Raw genomic sequence first — 18,532 nt, 5'->3', positions numbered from 1 at the left:
CCCTCCCCGTTAGGAAGCTGACTCAAGAAGGTTACCCAGAAGGAGAAATTTCTGTATTGCGCACACGTGTTGCCCACCCCCACCGCCCCGCCCCGGAAGCAGGGCGTCTAAGTGAAGAGGCGGAGAGTGCCGTCAGCCCCAGAGGAGAAGACCCAAGGCTGGGTGGGGTGGAAGGCCACGTCGAGCACCCCCAGGTCTCTGGTCAGGGCGTGCCCCTTGAGCACCTTCACGGGCACCAGCAGCGGGTTCTGCAGCAGGTCGCTGTGGGCAAGGGAGAGACTCAGGACGTGGGCAGAACCGTCCCCACGGGGCAAGGGCAGGCGGGGGCGTTGGCACTCACTTGTACACCATCCCGTGGCAGACGATGACACTGCCGTCATCGGATCCAGACGCGAAGAGCGGGTACCGGGGGTGGAAAGCCACGGCCCGGAGGGCCTTCTTGTGATGCCTGGAGCGGGGGGAACCAGGCTCAGTGAGGCAGGCGTCGGGGCAGGAAGCGACCGGTCGCCCACCAGCATCTCACCTTAGCACTCTGTACGGCTTGGTGGAGAGATCCATGTCAAACCACACGAGCTTGCTGTCATAGCTGCCGCAGATCACGTTGTCACCTGGGGGCAGATTCTGTGGTGGGGATTTGGTGGCCCTCCAAGTGCCACCCCCCCCCACCGGGACACCCCCTTACCTGCTGGGTGCACCGCCAGGCTAGACACCCACTTGCAGTTGGGCATCAGCTTTTTGGTGAGCTCCTGGCGCAGCAGGTGGTAAAGGCGGACGCAGCGCTGGGAAGCCACGAGCAGGAAGGGCCGCGTGGGGTGGAAGGCTACACCCTGCACCTGGCCATGGCTGCGGCGGAAGGGGCTCTGGCTGCGGCGCCGGCTCAGCTGGTGGATCAGCACCTGGGTGTGGCCCGGAGTGGCCAGCACGACGGCCAGGTAGTCCCCGCGCCCGTGCCAGGTCACCTGCGTCACCGGCTACAGGGAGACGAGGTTGGGTTAGATGCGGCCCCTCCTCCGGGCCCCGCCCTCCGCCTGGGCCCCGCCCACCTTCCCGTGGTGGATGCGCAGGCGCAGGCCGCCCTGGCGCTCCTCCTCGGAGGCTTCCAGCCAGTGCGCGGGCTGTGAGGCGGCCTCCAGGGGTGGGGTGAAGGCGCTCAGCAGTTGGTCCGTGCTGCCCACCACCAGCCGGTCCCCCAAGGCCGGGTTCAGCAGCAGCACCGCGTCCTCACTGCAGTCAGAGCCAGATGGAGGTTCTCAGACATGGATCTGTCCCCCCACCCCCACCCCGCGCCCCCCGGGCCTCACTCACACTGCCACGGCCACCAGGCAGACGGTGGGGTGAGGGTTCCAGGCGACACTCTTCACCACACCGCCCACGGGCACGGTCCTCATGCAGCGGGCAGTGGCAACCTCCCAGAGTCGCACCGAGCCATCATCTGAACCTGGACACGCAAACAGGCCCTCAGTACCTGGCCCTCCAGGCCAGCCCACCCCGCCCCCACCGCGGAGCTGCCCCACCCGCGCCTACCTGATGCCAACCATTGGCCATCTGGGGATACGCTGAGGCAGCGGACAAGATCGTTATGGCCCCTGTAGACCTGCAGAGAAAGGGCAGGGCGGTTAAGGCTGGACATTCAAGAGGCCTTTGCTCCCCACCACCCGCCCTGTCTGCTCACCAAGGCCTGGCACGTGGGGAAAGGCTGCAGGTCCCGTGGCCGGGGCAGCTTGGGGATGAGGTCTTCAGGGTCCACGTTCACCTGAGTAGAGAACACAGGGTCAGCTGCGCCCATCCCCACTCCCCGCCCCTGCCTGGGCGCCACGGCGTACCCTCATCTTGCGCTGCCGTGGGCACAGGTAGAGGTCCAGGCAGCGCTCGAAGCGCTCCTGGATGAAGCGGCCGTAGGCAGGCACGGCCCGCAGGCTCGGGAACCGGCGCGGCAAGAAGCCGAGCTTCCTCTCATCAGGCTCCTGCTGCTCCCAGGCCAGGCGCTGTGGAGGCGGGAGTGAGCCAGGAGCCAGGGCCAGGCCAGGGGCCAGCCCAGACTCCACCGTGCACCAGGCCCACCTCCTCCTCGCTGGGCAGGTACTCGGGAGGCGGGTTGTAGGACTCTGAGTGGCCGGGCAGGGCCAGCTTGGGAGCAGGAACGTGCATCTTATGGCGACCCAGCACCGCATTGGGATCCTCCTGGGCCCACAGGTCGTAGAAGCTGGGAGTGTGGTCCCGAGGCCGGCGAGGCTGGATCCAGCCCATCTTGATGGCGTGCACCATGCGGGAGACCTACAGAGACGGCGGGTGAGGGGGGTGGGGGCAGGGCAGGCAGGCGCGCCCCAGGGATGGCCCACACCCACCTTCTCCTTCTCCACCAGGGAAGGGATGAAGCTGCGCTTGTCTGCAGGCCGGTTGGTCACTGGGTGGATCATTAGGTCCCCACTGAAGAAGTCCACAGCTGGCTGGGGGGCGAGCAGAGGAGGGTGGGCCTGGGCCCTGCAGGTGCCCCAACCCCAGGGCCAGCAGCTGCTGCCTACCTCGTAGGGATCGAAGCTCACGTCCCCGAACTGGCCCCTCTGCAGCCGCTGCACCAGGGCCACCTGCTCGTCCGTCAGCCGCACGCTGTGTCCCGTCATCCGGTCCCGCACCGTGCGCCTGGGGGGACCCAGTCAGAGCCCAGGCCCCGGCCCCGCCCCGCAGGCCTGCCCCGCCCACAGGCTCCGCCCCGCGCCCACCCACCAGTAGTCAGGGTCGTCCATCTGGTCCAGAAACTGGTCCAGCTCATCCCGGGTGCGCAGGGGCTTATAGATGCGCCGGCCGTCCAGGTCGTAGCCCACATGGGGAAAGTCATCGTACCACTCCAAGGGCACATTGCCCACCGTGTTCCGGATGTCCTGGGGCAGGAGGCCCGCGAGTCAGCAGCAGACACCCACCGTGCCCACCCCTCCCTCCAAGCCCCTCAGAAGACACAGGCCAGGAAAGGGAAAGGCAGAGCAAAGAGGCTGGCCTCCAGGCTGCAGAAGCAGCACCCAGGCACCCTGACTTTAGCTTCTCCCCGGGGTGTGACGTGGCAGGGCGGCCAGCACTGTCCCCCCCACCCCCCAGACCCTCGGAGGCGCCGGAGCTGTACCTTCACATTTTCCACTGAAGTGGTGCCAACCCCAGAGCCTCCCCCCTGGATTCCTTGGCCAGGGCTCTGGGCAGCCACAGGCAAGGGTGACCTCATCGCCCGTGGGCTCCCTCCCCTGGCGGGGGCCTTAGGCAAAACTGGGTAGCCACAGGCAGGGACTCAGGGAAGACCCCACCAGCCCACTCCAACAGGAGAGAAAGTCCACTGCACTGAGCCCGGCACACTTTCAGGGGCTCCCCCAGCCTCCCAGCCCTGCCCCCACCCCACCCTCAGTGGGCAGAGCAGTCACATTCCTGGACACACATTCCTGGTCGAGGCCCCTGCCAGCCGCCACCCTCCCTCCACCCAGTGCGGAGACTGCTGCCCAGGCGGCCGCTTCCTGCAACAGTAGCCACAGGAGGAGGGGCCCAGATGAGACTGCATGGCAGGCAACCTGGGAACCCCGACAGGGACAGGACCCTCTGGCCGTGGCCCCTCTGCACCTGCCCAGCCCCCAGCCTGCTGACCTGAGTCCTCCCCGCTCACCCTCCTCCAGGTGTGCCCAGGTCCCTGCCCACTGCTGGGAATGCCCGTCCTCCTGTGCTCCCCAAGTCCACACAGCCAGCCCTGGACTGGACAGACGTGGGGGGCCGAGAGAAGACCCATGGGGCATTCAGCAGGGGAACAGGGTGCGCGTGGGGGGTTCTCCAGGCAGTAGTGCAGGCAGGAGCCAGACCTGGAGGGTGGTGCCAGGAGGGGCAGGTGCAAGAAAGACAGGCTGTGCCGTCAGGTGAGTCCCACGAAAACCTGAGGGGGCAGTTGAGGGGGCTGGGGCTGGACTCCAGCCCCTCAGAGCGCCTCTGTGCCCTCTTTTGGGCACAGAAGGCCCAAGTGTACATGAGAGGGAGAGACAGACAGGGTGTGGCCAGGCGCTGGGGCCAGGGCATCTGGGTTAAGGCGGTCATGCCAAGTGAGAAGGCTGGGGTCACGGGTCCTGCTTGACCCTCCCTCCCGCCCCCTGCTAAGAGGGAGGAGGGGAGGCAGCAGCGCCCCTCACCCCCTGGAGGAGCACCCAGTCTCCCCACCCCACAAAGACAGCAGGATGCTCCAGGCCCCTTCACCATGGCGCGAGAAGGCAGAGGGACGGAGGGCCCCTGCTCCAAGCGGCCTCCAGGGGCTGGGAGGCGGGGAGGAGGGCGGGCCGGCGCGGGGGAGGGGCCGCCGCGGCTATAAAGGCTCGGCCCGCGGCCCCGCTCCAGCCCGGGACGCACACGTGCGCTCTGCGCCGCAGCCGCCACCGCGGGAGCCCGGAGACCCGCGTGCCCCTGGCCCGGGCGGCAGTGGCGGCGGCATGTGCGGCGCGCGACGGAGCTGACGGCGGCCGCCGGCCCCAGGTCCTTCGCAATGCTGCGTTCGGCGCCGCCCGGCCGCTACCTGTACCCTGAAGTGAGCCCGATGTCGGAGGACGAGGACCGAGGCAGCGAGAGCTCGGGTTCAGACGAGAAACCCTGCCGCGTGCACGCGGCGCGCTGTGGCCTCCAGGGCGCCCGGAGACGGGCCGGGGGCCGACGGGCGGGGGGCAGCGGCCTGGGGCCTGGAGGGCGGCCGGGCCGCGAGCCCCGGCAGCGGCACACGGCGAACGCGCGAGAGCGGGACCGCACCAACAGCGTGAACACGGCTTTCACCGCGCTACGCACGCTCATCCCCACCGAGCCCGCTGACCGCAAACTCTCCAAGATCGAGACCCTGCGCCTGGCCTCCAGCTACATCTCGCACCTGGGCAACGTGCTGCTGGTGGGCGAGGCCTGCGGCGACGGGCAGCCCTGCCACTCGGGGCCCGCCTTCTTCCACGCATCGCGTGCCGGCAGCCCCCCGCCCCCGCCGCCCCCACCCCCCGCCCGTGACGGCGAGAACGCCCAGCCCAAACAGATCTGCACCTTCTGCCTCAGCAACCAGAGAAAGTTGGTGAGTGTTGCCTGCGGGGTGTCCACGGAAAGGGAGGCTAGAAGGATGGGGCGGCCCCCACCTCCAAACCACCCCTGCAGCCCACACCTGCCGGGCAGAGAGGGCGGGGCCAAAAGCAGGCAGCGCCCCGAGCAGCGCCTGTGACACCCGCAGCCCCAGGTCCAGGGAGAGAGAAGACGAGGAGGGCCCAGCCAGAGCTGGTGGGTCCCCAGGACACAGGCTCCCATGGGGACAGAGAGGAAAGAGACCAAGGCAGGACCCGCACCAATGGGGAAGAAGCTAGGGGACCACACCAGGGTTGATCAAGCAACTCTGGCCACCCACCCTGCCATCAGGAGAAGGGGACTTGGGGGCAGTGAGGCAATCCCGCTGGGGTCCACTTGCTCTACCAGTGGCCTAAGGCTTACTGGGCACCTGCCTGCCCTCCCTGGACCCGGCTGCCCACTCAGACGCCACTGTGGCTGTGGGATCTGCTGGCAGGAGACTCGGGGGCTGGGGGAAGAGGGCCCTGCTGCGGGAGACGCTGGCCGGCTCTGATTTACGGCGCCTGCTGCGCATGGTGGCACCGGAAGAGCAGGGTGAGCAGGGAGAAAATACGGCGCGGCTCTCCCCAATCCCCATTTCCTCTCCAGACAGCACGCGTGAGCTCCTGGGGCCTGAACATCTGGGAGATTTAATTTTACAATTTCGGCTGTGCAGCAGCGCACTCTCCTCCCCAAACTGCTCGGGGAAGCCGGAGTGAGCGTGGAAGGGGGGTGCTTTCAGCGCACCCCGTGGGGAAGTCCGGAGGCGCAGGCTGGCGCTGGCCTCCACTTGGGCCCTGACACTGCCCTCCCCTCCGCAGAGCAAGGACCGAGACAGAAAGACGGCGATCCGGAGTTAGAGGCGATGTCGGGCCATCCGCAGAGAGCCCCAGACCTGACTCAGGCACAGGCCTCGCTGAGGGCGCCCCCAGGCCCGCCCGGCCCCAGCTGCGAGTGGGGCCGATGGACAGACAGGCGGCGGGATGCGCGGCCACCCCAGCACTTGCCTGGCCCCACTGGAGCTTTCCGTGCGGGCTCGCTACCTGGTTCTCCTCTGGCTACTATGTGCTAGCATTCTGTGTCTTTGATATGATAATATAAAGTCTGGAAATTTTGTATAATTAAAAACAAAACAGTATCTTCCAAACGCAGATACATGCTGTCCTCTGGAGCGGCCAGAACCTGTCCTGAGCAGAGCCCGAGCCCACACTCCCACCCTCAGGGCTGTGGTCTGTTCACGTCCTGGCCGCCCTGGGCCAAGGCCCCTGGTTCCTAGGGAAAGCCTCCACTTTGCAGGGCTCAGGGTCAGCCCCTGCTGCCAGGGAACTGCAGCATGGGGTCTGGAGACCAGTGAGAGGAGAGGGTGAGGAAAGACGACAGCCCCCCACACTTGGCAAGGGACAGAGCGGGACAGGCTGAAGCCAGGGAGCACTCCCGCCCCACCCCCGCTCCAAGGGCCACCAGGGGTCTGGGTGCCCCGAAAGAGAGGGCAGTGCATGCAGCGTGCCATGTGCTGGTCTCCTGGGCCGCGGCAACTCAGCCCCTGCCCGCAGAGCCCCAGGAAGTGGGGGGGTGGGGCACTGTCTGGCAGAAGGAGCCCCCAGGCTGTGCAGGCCTGAGGGTGTGAACCAGGTGCCTGTGTGTACTCCAGGTGCCCGCCCTGGCCCGCCCTGGCCCCAGAAGCCCTGCCCACAACAGAAGACCCCGGCCGCTCACCCAGCTAACCCGAAGGCCCCACCTGCCCATAAGGAGGGCAATTCAGGCCTCTCGGAGCTGAGCACAGCTGGCTAACCATTAAAGTCTTGCAGGTAACAATTACGACTTAGTGGCGTGAGCTCACAGACACAGCAGAGAAGCAAGCTGGGGGCAGCGCCGTGTGGCAACCCCCCCAGGCTGGCCAGCAGCCTGACTTCCGCCAGCCGGGCTGAGAGTGCCAGGGGCCAACCCCGGGCCCCAGGAGAGGCCAGGTGCCGAGGCCCACGTGGGCACCCCAACAGGGCAGGTCCAGAGCTGCCCCCTCCTCTTAACAGACAGGCTCCAGAGGACCAAGAAGCAGGAAGCAGTGGTGTAATTTTGGAGGAAATTCTCAAAGCCAGAGCCATTAAGGGTTGGCGGGGTGGGGGGGGGGGGGGTGCTGTGTCCAATCTGATAGAAATATAACAGGATAAAAAGTCACAACGGCAGGTTCCACTCAGAGAGAAACCCAACCCCAAATTTCCTCTCCTTAATCCTGCAGGAGCCTACAGCTGGCCGGCAGGAGGGGGAGAGGGCACGCTCGGTCACTGCAGAAGCCCCCAGCCCCCGCCTGCCTAGAGAGCCAGGACTCTCAAGCAGAACGTGGGGGGCTGAGAAAGATACCTCTTCTGCTCCTGGGCACTGAAGACACTTGGAGAACCGACCTGGGAAGGGCGCTCCCGAGGGCCTCCAAGCTTGATGCTCCTGCTCCACTGGGCACCAGCAGTCCTGTGGGGACAGTCTGGGGCCTGCCTGCGCTCAACCACCCACCTCACCCACGCATACCTGGGCCGGGTGAGCCCAGACCCCCTCACAGATCCCCCCACAGATGACACACAGGTGCCCACTGCACAGCCAGAGTCACCAGACCGGTGCTGGGCAGAGGGGGGAGGGGTGGGAAGCATGCCCCACACAAAGGTGGAGGTGGGCACGGGGGACTCCCCCCAGAGCACAAGGACAAGCAGGGTGAGGCTGGAAGGTGTCTCGGGGGTGCCAAGTCAGTAGGAGAGGACAGGCCGCTGGGACGGTCCCCGGGGACAGCAGGTCCTGGCACAGGACGTGCGGCCAGGCCCTCAGCTGCCGGGCCTGGGACTCAACAGCGGCTGCAGCTTGGCCAGCCTCAGGCCTGGGCAGTGGGCCCGGTCGCTCCCTGAGCTGCACCGGTAGCAGCAGAGGCCGAGGGCCTGGCCCGCCAGCCAGCAGGAGAGGAGGGGCGGGGGCGGGGAGGAGCACACCGTCACCCTCCGCCGCTCCAGAAATTCAAACCAGACTGGGGGTGGTGGGCCGGCCGAGCCCCAGCGGGCGCGAGTCCACTCAGCCATCCACTGCAGCAGCCGGGCCCCACTCCCTGCCCAGGACCCGGCGCCCCACGCGTGCCCCGTGCAGCAGCGGGAAAAGAGGGCACGGCCCGCACCCTGGGCCAGCAGCCGCTCCTGAGTCCAAGCAGGCCTGGAAACGCGCCGATGGCCGTCAGAGCCAGGCTGTCAGCTCCCTGTCCCCAGCCCGGGGAACGAGCTGCTGGCGGCACCACGTGACCCGTCACCAGGCCGCCCGCCCTGGACCGGCCCACCCCCACCCTGCACAGCACCTGCGGCTGCCAGGAAGCACATGTGACCCCACGGGGGCCGCGCCCGCCGACCCCTCCAGGGCCCAGACACCCCGGCCCACACTCTCCGGGGAGTGGGGAGGGGGGACACGGACGCGCATCCGTGCGGCGCCCCGCCCCCGGCAGCTCCGGACACCCGCGGCCACCGCTGATGTGTCGGCTGGGATTTTTCCGTTCTCGAAGAGCCCCCTCCCCCTCCCCCTCCCCAAAGTGGCTGCAGCTGTCAGGACCGCAGATTGGAACTGCAGGTACGGCGCTGGCCCGCTGCCCGCCTCCCTCCCGTGTCTGTCTGAGGGAGAGGAAGCCGGCCCACCTCTGGAATCCTTCACTCTCTCCTCGTTCGCCTCTCCCACCTGTCCCCCGGGAGCGCGGGGTCAGCCGCCCTCACTCTGGCGCGCTCTTCCCCTTGCCCCGCTCCGATTACAATGCCGGCAGTGTTCCCTCCGCTCCCCCGCCTCCCGCAAAGCGCCCTCTGTGGCGGGGGCGCCCGGCCGCGTGCCCCAGGCCACCTGCTGCCGCTGGACCTCCACAAGGTGCCCACACGAGGAGCCCTGGGCTACAGCCCCAAGGCAGAAGGCCAGGTCCCGAAGGCCGAAGCCAGCAGAGCAGCCCCGCAGGGCTCGGCTGAGAGGAGCCCGCCCGCTATACCGTGGGGGTGGGGGCGCTGGGAACGCAGACTCGGAGCCCCCCTTCCAAACCTCCCCTGCTGCGTATGATCCTCACAGAAGCGCTGCCAGCCAGGCCCGCTGCTGAACCTCTGGACACGTCTGGGCTCCGGGACCCTCCAAGCCCACTCCTTGGCCCCTATCAGTGCCTCAGGGCTGCTGAAGGGCAAAGAAGCAAGTCTGCCCCCACCAAGGGTCCCGGGGTGGGGGGAGGCCCCCTCCTCCCGGGTCCTCAGATACCCAAGACAGCCCCACCCTCTCCATTACCCAGGGAGTGTGGGCGTCCCCACGTGGGGCGGCGGCTCCCAGAAACGCCTTGGGCCGCAGGAGACGGGCACGGCCCCCGCAGAGTGCCAAACGCCCATTCTGAGTCCCACGATGCTGCGGCCACCTCCAAGATCCCATTGCGGGAACTCACCCAGAGCCTCCAGCGCCAGCCCCGCCTATGCCCCACTCCGCAGCCAGGCGGTCAACCACCTTTCAGACAGGACTTGCCCCCCCCACACCTGCCTGCCAGCCCCCAGCTCCTGGGGCCATGCCTCCAGCCCGCACGGAGCCCCAGCTTGGGCTCCTGCCACCCAGGAAACTGGCTCCCGGTGGGCACATGGCAGGCCGAGCCTCTATTGCCCATTTACCCAGGCCAGAGAAAGGTGGGCTCTGAAGGCGCCCCACCCTCACCTGCCCCGCCCCACCCCCCCAGGGGAGCACCGTCTCCTGACCGGGACCACTGGACCCCGGCGGCTGGTCCTGGAGGGAGGAGGGCACCCCGCACACCAGAACACGGCGGGCCTGGCTCAGAGGTGGTGCTTGGCAGAGGGACCCGGGGCACCCCGAGGTCACGGCCACCACACCCATCCAGCAAGGCCACCTGCGAGGCCCCGGCCCCAGGCCCCTCTCAAGCGAGGAGGCGGGGAGACCGCAGGGGAGACCGCAGGGGCGGCCGGAGCCCAGTCGCGGGGGTGGGGGTGGCCAGGGAGGCCGGCAGCCCACGAGGCCCAGCCGAGCCGAGAGGCACGCTCTGCACAACAGCTCGAAACCCGAGCCGCCGCCGTGCCGCCAGCAGCGAGTGCGCCGAGCGCCGCGCCGGGGCGGGCCCAGCGAGGCTGCTGCCGCTCGGTAGCGGGAAGCCGTCAGCGGCGCCTGCGGGAGAGCGGAGGGGGCCGCCCGCCGCCGCTGCTCTCGGCCCGCCGCCCCCGGCCTCAGTTTCTCCCAGGCTGGAGCCGGGACCGCCTGCGAGGGCCGCCGCACCGGCCCCGAGCGGCCGGATGAGATCACGTCTGTGGGGGAGGGGCGCGGGCGGGTGGGGGCGGGGCTCTCCCACTTGCGGCCGCAGGGACCCCCGCCAGGCTGGCGGTTCGGCCAGGCGCTGCCCAGGGTGAGAACCGGGAGGATGGCACCGTGGAGGCCGAGCTAGGACGCAGGATGTGGGTGTCCAGCTGAGAAGGGGAACCCTCACTCACCGGCCAGCGCCCTGGGCAGGGGACCCCCAAAGCTGGGCCCAGCAGAAGCCAACAGTCAGAGCACCTAGAAGCCCGAGGGTCCCCCAGCCCAGGCTGTAAGTTCAAACAAGGCCCGGGGAAGAGGAGACCAGGCACTGCCACCCCTCAGGCCCTCCCCCAGGAACACCTTGTCCGGACACCCCCGCCCACTGCTGCAGGCCAGCCAGGGCCAGAGTGGGGTCCTGGCACCACGGACCACCTCCAAGGATGCTGTGGAGAAGGGGCTGCCTGACACCCTACGACCGATGTTCTGGGGCTGTGGGCCCTCACAGATGCCATCCAGAGCCCGGGGTCAGGGTCCCTGCGCCCCTCCTGAGCTCTCGCCACCCCAGCCTCCCAAGCCTCTTCCTGAAGCCCACCCTGCAGAGACGCCGTGATGGGGTGGGGGTCACTTCTCAGGGAGGAGAGCCTTAGCCAGGCCGGCCTGGCCCTGCCGCCCCCTGGGCCGTGGCCGGCTGCACTGGCAGAAGCCGGCTCTTGCTGTCACTCAGGCCCACATATGGGATAGTCATCGCCAGAGGAAGCGGCCCCCCCAGCCCCCGCAGCGGCTCCAGAACGGGGCAGGCCAGGAGGAGCACCTCCCCGCGGGCGGCCCGAAGCCCCTCCCCCGGCCTCTGCACTCCATTTACAATCATCATCGATTTCTCAAAATACCGAATATAAAAAAGTAGCCGACAGGATGTGGCTGCCGACAGCCAGAGCCCCTGGGAGGGGGAGACAGGCCGGGAGCTGTGCTGCATGGCCCCCCTTCACTGAGTGCGCCCGCTGCTCCGGCCAGGAAACCAATTTATTTTGTTTTGTCTCTGTTCTCTGAACGCACAGAGACTGGATCGGGCGGGCGGCCAAGGCTCCTGCAGCCGCTGCCAAAAGAGCGGAGGATGGGGGTAGAAGCCGTGCAGGGGAGGGGGCGCGTGTCTCCCCAGCCGGGACAGCCCCTGACAGGCAGCAGGAAGAGCTGCTAGGGGTGGGGACCGCGGTCTCTGCAGGCCCCGCAGCCCAAGGAGGCTCACACCAGGGCAGGGGGCAGAGGGGCCTCAGGCCCCGCCCCCTGGGGAGCAGGGACACACCAGTGAGGGGTGGGCAGGAGAGCACCCGTCACCTCCAGCGGGGAGCCCCTGAGCCTCAGACCCCCCAAGAGCCCATGGGCAGCCCCGGGCAGCCAAGTCACAGCCACCTCTGGCCAGACGGGGCACCCCAGCCTGTCAGCAGGCTTTCCCCGTGAGACGTAAACCAGGAGGACCAGATGCACCCAGGGCCATGGCAGCCGGGCCTCCAGGACACCCGGGAGGAGGGGGCAGAGCACAGATGCAGGCCGGGCTGGGCAGGGCCTGCCCCCCACCCCCACCCCCACCCGGGGGACAGCATAGGCTGGCTGTTGGGGGAAGCCTGTCCACGCCCACCCAGAACGGAAGCACAGCCCCCACAGAAGATGCGGTGCCCCCCGCCTGCCAGCGGCGCCCCCACAGCCCAGAGCCAGGACATGGGCACAGGGTGGCTGCGCTGCGCCCAGCTGCCCTGCCCACGATGACACACACACTCCTGCAGTCATGTGTCCCCGACCCTGAAACTGCTCTTCCAGACAGGCCTGGGGCCACGCCAGGACGCCCACTCGGGCCTCGCGGTGGCCACACAGCCCACCCTGCAAGGGGGAAGCTGTGGCCCAGCCTACCTCCTCGTCGGAGCTGTCCTCCGCATACTCGCCCTCACCCGGCACACTTGCCACCTCCGTCCGTGGGCAGGGGGTCCTGGCCTGGGAAGGGAAGAGAGGGAGGGAGGTTACTTCAGGACCCGGGGCAGACTGTGGGCCAGGGCACCCTGCCCCTCCTGCCCACACTGGGCCCGAGGTCCCGCACCGCAATCTCTAAGCAGCTCTGACCTGGTCCCACTGCCAGGGAAAGAATATGGACAGCCCCAATCTAAGTGGGTCTCTTGGGGAGGGGGTTTCCACCCAGGGTGAGCCTCTGTCAAGGGCCATCGCGATATCCAAGCTCACGGGGAAGACCCCAGAGAGGGGCTGACATTACGTGAGGCACCCCTGCACCCCTTAACGAAAAAAACAGTTGCAAGTCTCCTGGCTCAAAGGCCCAGCTGAGCCCAGAGCCAGCCTGGGGTCAGAGGACAAAGCAGGGGTGGCCTCTTGGCAGCAACAGATAAAGGCCGGGGTCACCCCCAACTGGGTCAGTCCATCCAGGGGAGGCCAGGCTCTCAATGTCGGCCACCAGCACAGGGGCCACCTCGGCCCAGCCTAGAGTCAGACCCTTAGCCTGAGGAGGGCACGTTCAGCCCAGCTGGCCGAGGGCCTGGACAGGTACCCACACCCTCAGAGCGCTGGGAGGACTGGCCCCGGGCTGACCCCGCCCACCAGGCCAGTGAGTGGGTGCCACTGGGCATTGACACCCCAACCTGGAAAACAGATCCTCCCCTGGCGGGGTGGGAATCGGGTGTACCGGAACTGAGACTGATGGGGAAAACAGCCTGTATCCGCCCCCCCGGCCGCCCCCCTCCGGGGGCAGTAAAGCGTCGGGAGCAGGAGCCCCGCTCCCCTGCCCGGGCCGGAGCCAGAAGCCGCCCAGCAGCTTTTCCTCCCGCCCGCCAGCTTCTCCCTCCGTGTGAGGAGGCTGTGAGAGTAAGTTTTTTTCCAGGCCAGGAAAAGGCGAGATTCGGTTTCCACGTCTCTCCCACCCTTGCTCCCCAGGCTGTGCGCTGCGGGAGCCCTGCCCGCTGAAAGTGGGTCAGCCCTGCCGGGCGGGCGGCCTGCGGGGAGGGGGCACAGGGGCCAGCCCGCCCTGAGCTCCCCGCCCACCCTGCCCGGAGCATCCAGAGGACATACCTGCCCGGGGCCAGGCCGGGAGGACCCTGTGGGGAGCAGGCGGGGAGCCGCTGTGAGTCTCCTCAAGACCCTGAGGCCAGCCCGCAGCCACTAGGACCCGCGTGGGCCACCCTGCTCCAGCCGCTCAGGCCCCGGGGGCCCCGCACCACAGGCCGCGGTCCCGAGCCCTGGCAGCGACCACAGGCGTGGCAGCCCCAGTGCCGTCTGGAGCCAGACACGGGTGGGGGCTCAGCGGTGGTGGGGGTGGGCGGCACCCAGCGGCGGGGCTCCGGGCTCCTGCCAGAGCCACCGGCGAGGGCTCTGCTCAGGGCGTGGGACAGCCTCCCTCCAGAGGCGCCGGCAAGGCCGCCGGCCGCCGCCAGGGGGCAGCCGTGACGCAGGGCCCGGCAGGGCCGGGACCAGGCCGACCAAGCACCCGCAGCCCTCCAAAGCCTGGAGACCCGGGGGCACCCCAGCGTACCCTTCCTCCTCTTCCTCACACGGTCCAGCCCCAGCCCCCCACATCCTCAGACGCAGGCACCAGATGGTGTGGTCTGCCCAGAGCCACACCCGCCCCCAGACAGGCTCAAGGCCATGTGGTGTGGGGGCCCACACGTGGATGGCTGGGGGCCCACAAGCGAGACCAGAGGGAAGTGAGGTCCTGAAGGCAAGTGTCTTAGCCAAGGGGGCCAGGCGACCACGACAGGCCTCTCCTGGGAGGGGCTGCAGCTTCGCACAGCTGAGGCGGTTTTTAACTTCAGTTACAAAGGTTTGAGTTTCTTCCGGATGAGAGGCACCGTCTGTGCGCTCCCACCCCGATCTGGGGGACGAGCCCCGGGGGAGCAGCCCACAGTGGGGGTCTTAGGCGGGCTGCTCTGCCCACCCCTCTTGCTGCCCTCCACAACAGGTTCTCACCAGGACTGCTGTGAAGAGTTGCCCTGCTGCACGTAAGAGCCCCACACAGGTCACCCCACCTGACCCCTAACTAGGACATGTTAAGCCTCTGAGGGCAGAGCTACCAGAGCTCTAGGGAGCACAGGAGAAGTTGACATGCTTCTGAGCAACTGAGGGGTGCCGTGGGACCCCTCAAACCCACTCATCACGTCACCCCAGACTGACACCATCACTCTCCGCCTGAACTCTCATCACCAGAAACAACAGTCTGATGCTGGGCCAGGCACAGCTCCCCCATGGGGGCCCCCGCTCCAGCCTCTGGGTCGCGCTGGGGTTCTCTGGGACAGGCCCAGAGTGCCCTGCCTCAGGTGGCCTCACTAAGCAACCTAGGACATGGAGTAACATGGCCTGCTCCCTCCCCAGGCACCAGACCCTGCCCACTGCTCCCAGGAGAGCACCTCCTGCCCAAGGGTTCGCAGTAAGCTCCTAAGCTCTAGGCACAGATAGTTTGGGCAGAACTCATTGTAAGTTACCTAGGAAATGGTAATTCCACGTTGGACATCCTTAGTGAGTCTTTTGTTACATTCTTGAATGTGGCAAGCAGACTGAACTAATAGAAATGGGAACTTGTGTATGAAAAAGAAAACAAAATAGGAGAAAACCCACACAAGTGTTATAAAAAGGACAAGACCAAACACAAGAAGTAGGAAAAAACAGATCTAAACAAGCATGACCAGGAAAGAATGGCAAAAAGCACCTGATACGCTCCACGACAAGAGCCAGACATCTCTCCTGACAGAGAAGCTGCCCAAAGTGCCCCCAAGCACTGCTGGGGGTGTGGAGCGAGGCCGGGTGCACGGGAGGGGCCAGGCCCAAGGTGGAGATGGGAGGGTGGGGCCGGGTGCAGGAGGGGAGTGGGGCCAGCGGAGGTGAAGTGCGGGGCAGGCTAGCAGAGGACGCACCAAAGGTGAGGGTGAGGCTGGGGAGGCTTCCTGCTTCGCACGGCCCACAGCCTGCACACCTGGAACCCACAGAATCAGGGAGCAGGGCTCCCTGGAAGAGTGACCCTTCCACCATGGAACTCTTATCGGGAGAGAGAGAACGGGCTCCCTCCTGTGTCAGCCACTGGCCACCTTTGTCCCCAGCTAAGCGTCTGGGCCAGGCACTTTCCACTCCAGACGGAGGCCTGAAGAAGCACACTCCCAGCTGGGGCCCCCTGCCGGCCTGCACGCAGGTCCTTGACGTCTCCCCAGCACGCCCCTGAACACCACAGGGGCTGTCCCCCATCCTTAGCAGGAAAGAGCAGAAGCCTCGAGACAAAGTTGCAGGCGGTGCGTCCTGCTAAGGGTCGCTGAGGGCGCAGTGAGCGGAGCTGGTGAAACACCAGCCAGGAGCCCCGCTAAGCTGGCGGAGAGGGTGGTGGGGGGTGGGGGCAAGTCATTTAAGTCCACACGTCGTCTAAACCGCACCAGGGCCGTGGCTGTGGCCAGCACCACAGGAGCTCGAGGCTGCCATTCCAGAGTTGGGCTGCACGGCGGAGGGGCTGGTGGCCACCAGAGCATCACCGCCACGTGGATCCTAAAGCTGCGGGGTGGGGACGCTCCCTGCCGAGGCTGCACGAGGTCCCACAGCAGGGCCTCGTGACACAGGGCGGCCACGGACTGTGACAGGGGAAGGTGGTCAGCAGACCCTCGAGAGGGCCCTGAGCCAGCGAAGGGCCCTTGTGGTGGAAAGGTTTCATAGGCAAGCAGCCCTGCATTGGCTTCAGGATGCGAGGAGCAGGCTAACGCAGAGCACGACAGAGCTGTCACAGAGGCAAGACCATCCAGCCATGAACTGCGGTCACCGGGAGAGTGAAGGGGGCGGATGGGAACACCTCCTCTCCCAAATGGTGCCACTCGATGTCACTGTTTGTCAAGGAGGCGGAGGAGGGGCCCACCTTAGGTCACGCACAGAAATCCCACCTCAGGCTTTGCCCCGAGGAAGCCAGCTGACAGCTAAGTCTAGCAGGCAGCCTGAGACCCAGGAGAAGTACTGTCAGGATTCCTGTGGACAGAGCACAAGACTGTGCTCTAGAGCTCAGGGCTCCTCGGCTCCAAGCAGCGTCCTGCCCCGCCCTCGCTGCTCCCAAAGGAGGAGGGAGGCGGCCCTGGGTCTGTGGAGAAGGAGGGATCGGTGCTAGGGGCCCTCAGAGAGCCTGATGCCCGCAGGCACTATCTTGGCCGTGGTCGTCTGGGGTGTGGGGAGCCCTCGGGAGACTCCTGGCTCACCCACCTGCTGCCCAGGGCTCCGGTCCATCCTGCCGAGCTGCTTGCTGGTGCCCGCCCCCTCCTCTTCCAAGGCAGCGTCGTCCTCAGTGCTGTCGCTGCCGGACTCTTCCAGGCCTGAGAACACACTCTCCTCGCTGTCGCTGTCACTGAGGCCAGGATCACTGCCAAGCATGCGGCTGGGGGCCGGCGCGCTGAGGAGAGAGGGCTGCCAGCGGCATGGCACTGATGACCCCAGCCCACCCGCCAGGCGCCTGGCGCTGACCCACAGCCTGTGCAGCCGCCCCATGGCCACAGCCCACAGGCCACAGCCCCCAGCTCCACCGACACCATCCACTCAACCCGGGCCTCCTTCACCACCCACCTCCACCGCCAGCAGGCCTCCTGCCCTTGGAGGAGACATTCAGTCAGAGTCCCACAAGAGAAGGACTTTCCAAGGAGCTCAATTACCATCACATCACCCGCACCAGCCCTCCACCCTCCACGCCCAAAAGCCACGCCCTGGAGCACTGGCTTTCACATCTCCAGAGCTACCAGGGCACCGGGGTGGGGTCTGGGACAGGCAGAGGACCACAACCTGAGGTGCTTTTCCCGTCAGAAGAGGACTCTATCCAACCAGATTGGGACTGACAGTTTATCAGTAAATTGTAAAGACTGGTTGAAGAGACATAAAAATGATGCAAACTTTATTTAAAACCAAGTGTTTTGGTTCACCACCCCATGGGATAGGACCAGAGCTTCCTCTGAGCAGAGGTCTGCTGACCAGACACCACCCAATCCCTAAGTTCACAAGACCCATGCACTTAGAGAGGGAACACAAGAACTTACAGACTTTCAGCAAGCACTTATTTGAATGGAGAACCCTAGATTTCTGCTTTTTAATAGCTATTAATTCTCTCAGCTAACAGGAAAGCCTGCACTCACCAATTAATTTGGCAGCACTCAACTGAACTTCCACAGAAATGACTCTGATACACACTATCTTCAATGCTTAGTAAGCTACACAATTACAACAGCAAATAAAAATGGCACAAATGGCTTGGGCACAAACACAAATGGCTGCTGAGGATATAGAGCTGAGTGATGGAAGCAGGCGAGCCTGGTGCCCAGAATGCCTGCTGGCGGGAGAGCAGCAGAACTGGTCAGGGTGAAGGGGCTGCCTGACAATCCAGCAACATGGAGTGCCCCCTTAAGGAGACGCGCTGGACAAGCTTTGGAGGGCTGATGACACCACAAATCCCGCTACATAGCAGGAGTGGTTTTGAGCGCAGTTAAAAAAGGATGTGGCCAATACAGCAGGCACTGCCTTCCTATCCTCGTGTCCTTTTACAACGTACCCGACGTATCAGTAACGTACTAACAGGCTCAAACCTCTTTAATGCAGGAACCACAATTCAAAGCGCTAGGGAGGCCACGCTCACGATGCCAGCCCCTCTTGCTAGTTCGCTCCGGTCCACACTTCTCCAACCACACTGCGGGAGCCCCTGCCTAGGACGCCCCACGAGGCCACCGCCAGCAAAGAGCCGGCGACCCGCCTCCTCGCACTCCTGTGCCCTGCTCCCCGGCGCTGGCCCCCCGGAGCCGCCATGTGCGGCCCTGCCGCGCCACCACGTCCCGCTCGCGCACCCCGCGGTCACCTCCTCCAGCTCCAGCTCCGGCTCCGGCTCCGGCGGCCGCTTTCCGGGCCGCGTCACTGTCGCCGCCGCCACCGCGCGCCCCTCGCCCCGCGCGCCAGCCATGCTCCCGGACCGCCTGGACCCGCGCCGCCACTTCCGGCAGCTAACAGACCGCGTGGGCCCCGGGGCGGGGCCCGCGGGGTCAGAGGGCGAAGGGCGGGCCGAAATGGGCTGGGCCGGCACGCGCACGCGCGCTGTAGGGACGCGGGCGGGCGGGCGGCGCCGGCGGGAGCGCGCCCGTCGCAAGATGGCGGCGGCCATGCCAGGCCTCGGGGCCGTGTGTGCGCAGCGGGCGACGGC

General features: G+C 66.6%; 2 protein-coding genes across 3 annotated transcripts; one reads left to right on the top strand and one right to left on the bottom strand.

Moving 5' to 3' along the window:
• Nucleotides 1–31: 31 nt before the first annotated feature.
• Nucleotides 32–18,501, bottom strand: BOP1 (BOP1 ribosomal biogenesis factor). The gene is made up of 16 exons (XM_043879620.1): nt 18,194–18,501; nt 16,564–16,764; nt 12,256–12,336; nt 2,725–2,879; nt 2,523–2,640; nt 2,346–2,447; nt 2,062–2,274; nt 1,824–1,985; nt 1,673–1,753; nt 1,525–1,594; nt 1,306–1,438; nt 1,044–1,224; nt 683–971; nt 524–608; nt 341–448; nt 32–261 (listed from the first exon to the last, which is right to left on the bottom strand). Exons 1-16 carry the CDS (start codon nt 18,491–18,493, stop codon nt 108–110), a joined length of 2,433 nt encoding a protein of 810 aa, XP_043735555.1. The 5' UTR covers nt 18,494–18,501; the 3' UTR covers nt 32–107.
• On the top strand, nt 4,294–6,229 carry SCX (scleraxis bHLH transcription factor). 2 transcript variants are annotated; one of them, XM_043879798.1, is made up of 2 exons: nt 4,294–5,059; nt 5,692–6,229. In XM_043879798.1, exons 1-2 carry the CDS (start codon nt 4,499–4,501, stop codon nt 5,734–5,736), a joined length of 606 nt encoding a protein of 201 aa, XP_043735733.1. In that variant the 5' UTR covers nt 4,294–4,498; the 3' UTR covers nt 5,737–6,229. The 2 variants fall into 2 exon arrangements, with proteins under 2 accessions (XP_043735733.1, XP_043735734.1); XM_043879799.1 differs by having other exon boundaries at nt 4,299–5,059; nt 5,904–6,229.
• Nucleotides 18,502–18,532: the final 31 nt, after the last annotated feature.

Source organism: Cervus elaphus, chromosome 21 (genome assembly GCF_910594005.1).
Source record: "Cervus elaphus chromosome 21, mCerEla1.1, whole genome shotgun sequence".
NCBI classification, from domain to species: Eukaryota; Metazoa; Chordata; class Mammalia; order Artiodactyla; family Cervidae; genus Cervus; species Cervus elaphus.
The sequence above is the reverse complement of the archived record's forward strand: the minus strand, read 5'-3'. Positions and strand labels throughout refer to the sequence as shown.

Excerpts from the sequence above, each read along its gene's own strand:
- SCX (XM_043879798.1), top strand. The coding sequence starts at position 4,499 with ATGCTGCGTTCGGCGCCGCCCGGCCGCTACCTGTACCCTGAAGTGAGC. Across the intron at positions 5,060-5,691 it reads TCAGCAACCAGAGAAAGTTG|ACAGCACGCGTGAGCTCCTG; the intron begins GTGAGTGTTGCC and ends TTTCCTCTCCAG.
- BOP1 (XM_043879620.1), bottom strand. The coding sequence starts at position 18,493 with ATGGCCGCCGCCATCTTGCGACGGGCGCGCTCCCGCCGGCGCCGCCCG. Across the intron at positions 2,880-12,255 it reads AGGACAGCTCCGACGAGGAG|GACATCCGGAACACGGTGGG; the intron begins GTAGGCTGGGCC and ends CTCCTGCCCCAG. Across the intron at positions 2,448-2,522 it reads TGAGCTTCGATCCCTACGAG|CCAGCTGTGGACTTCTTCAG; the intron begins GTAGGCAGCAGC and ends CTCGCCCCCCAG.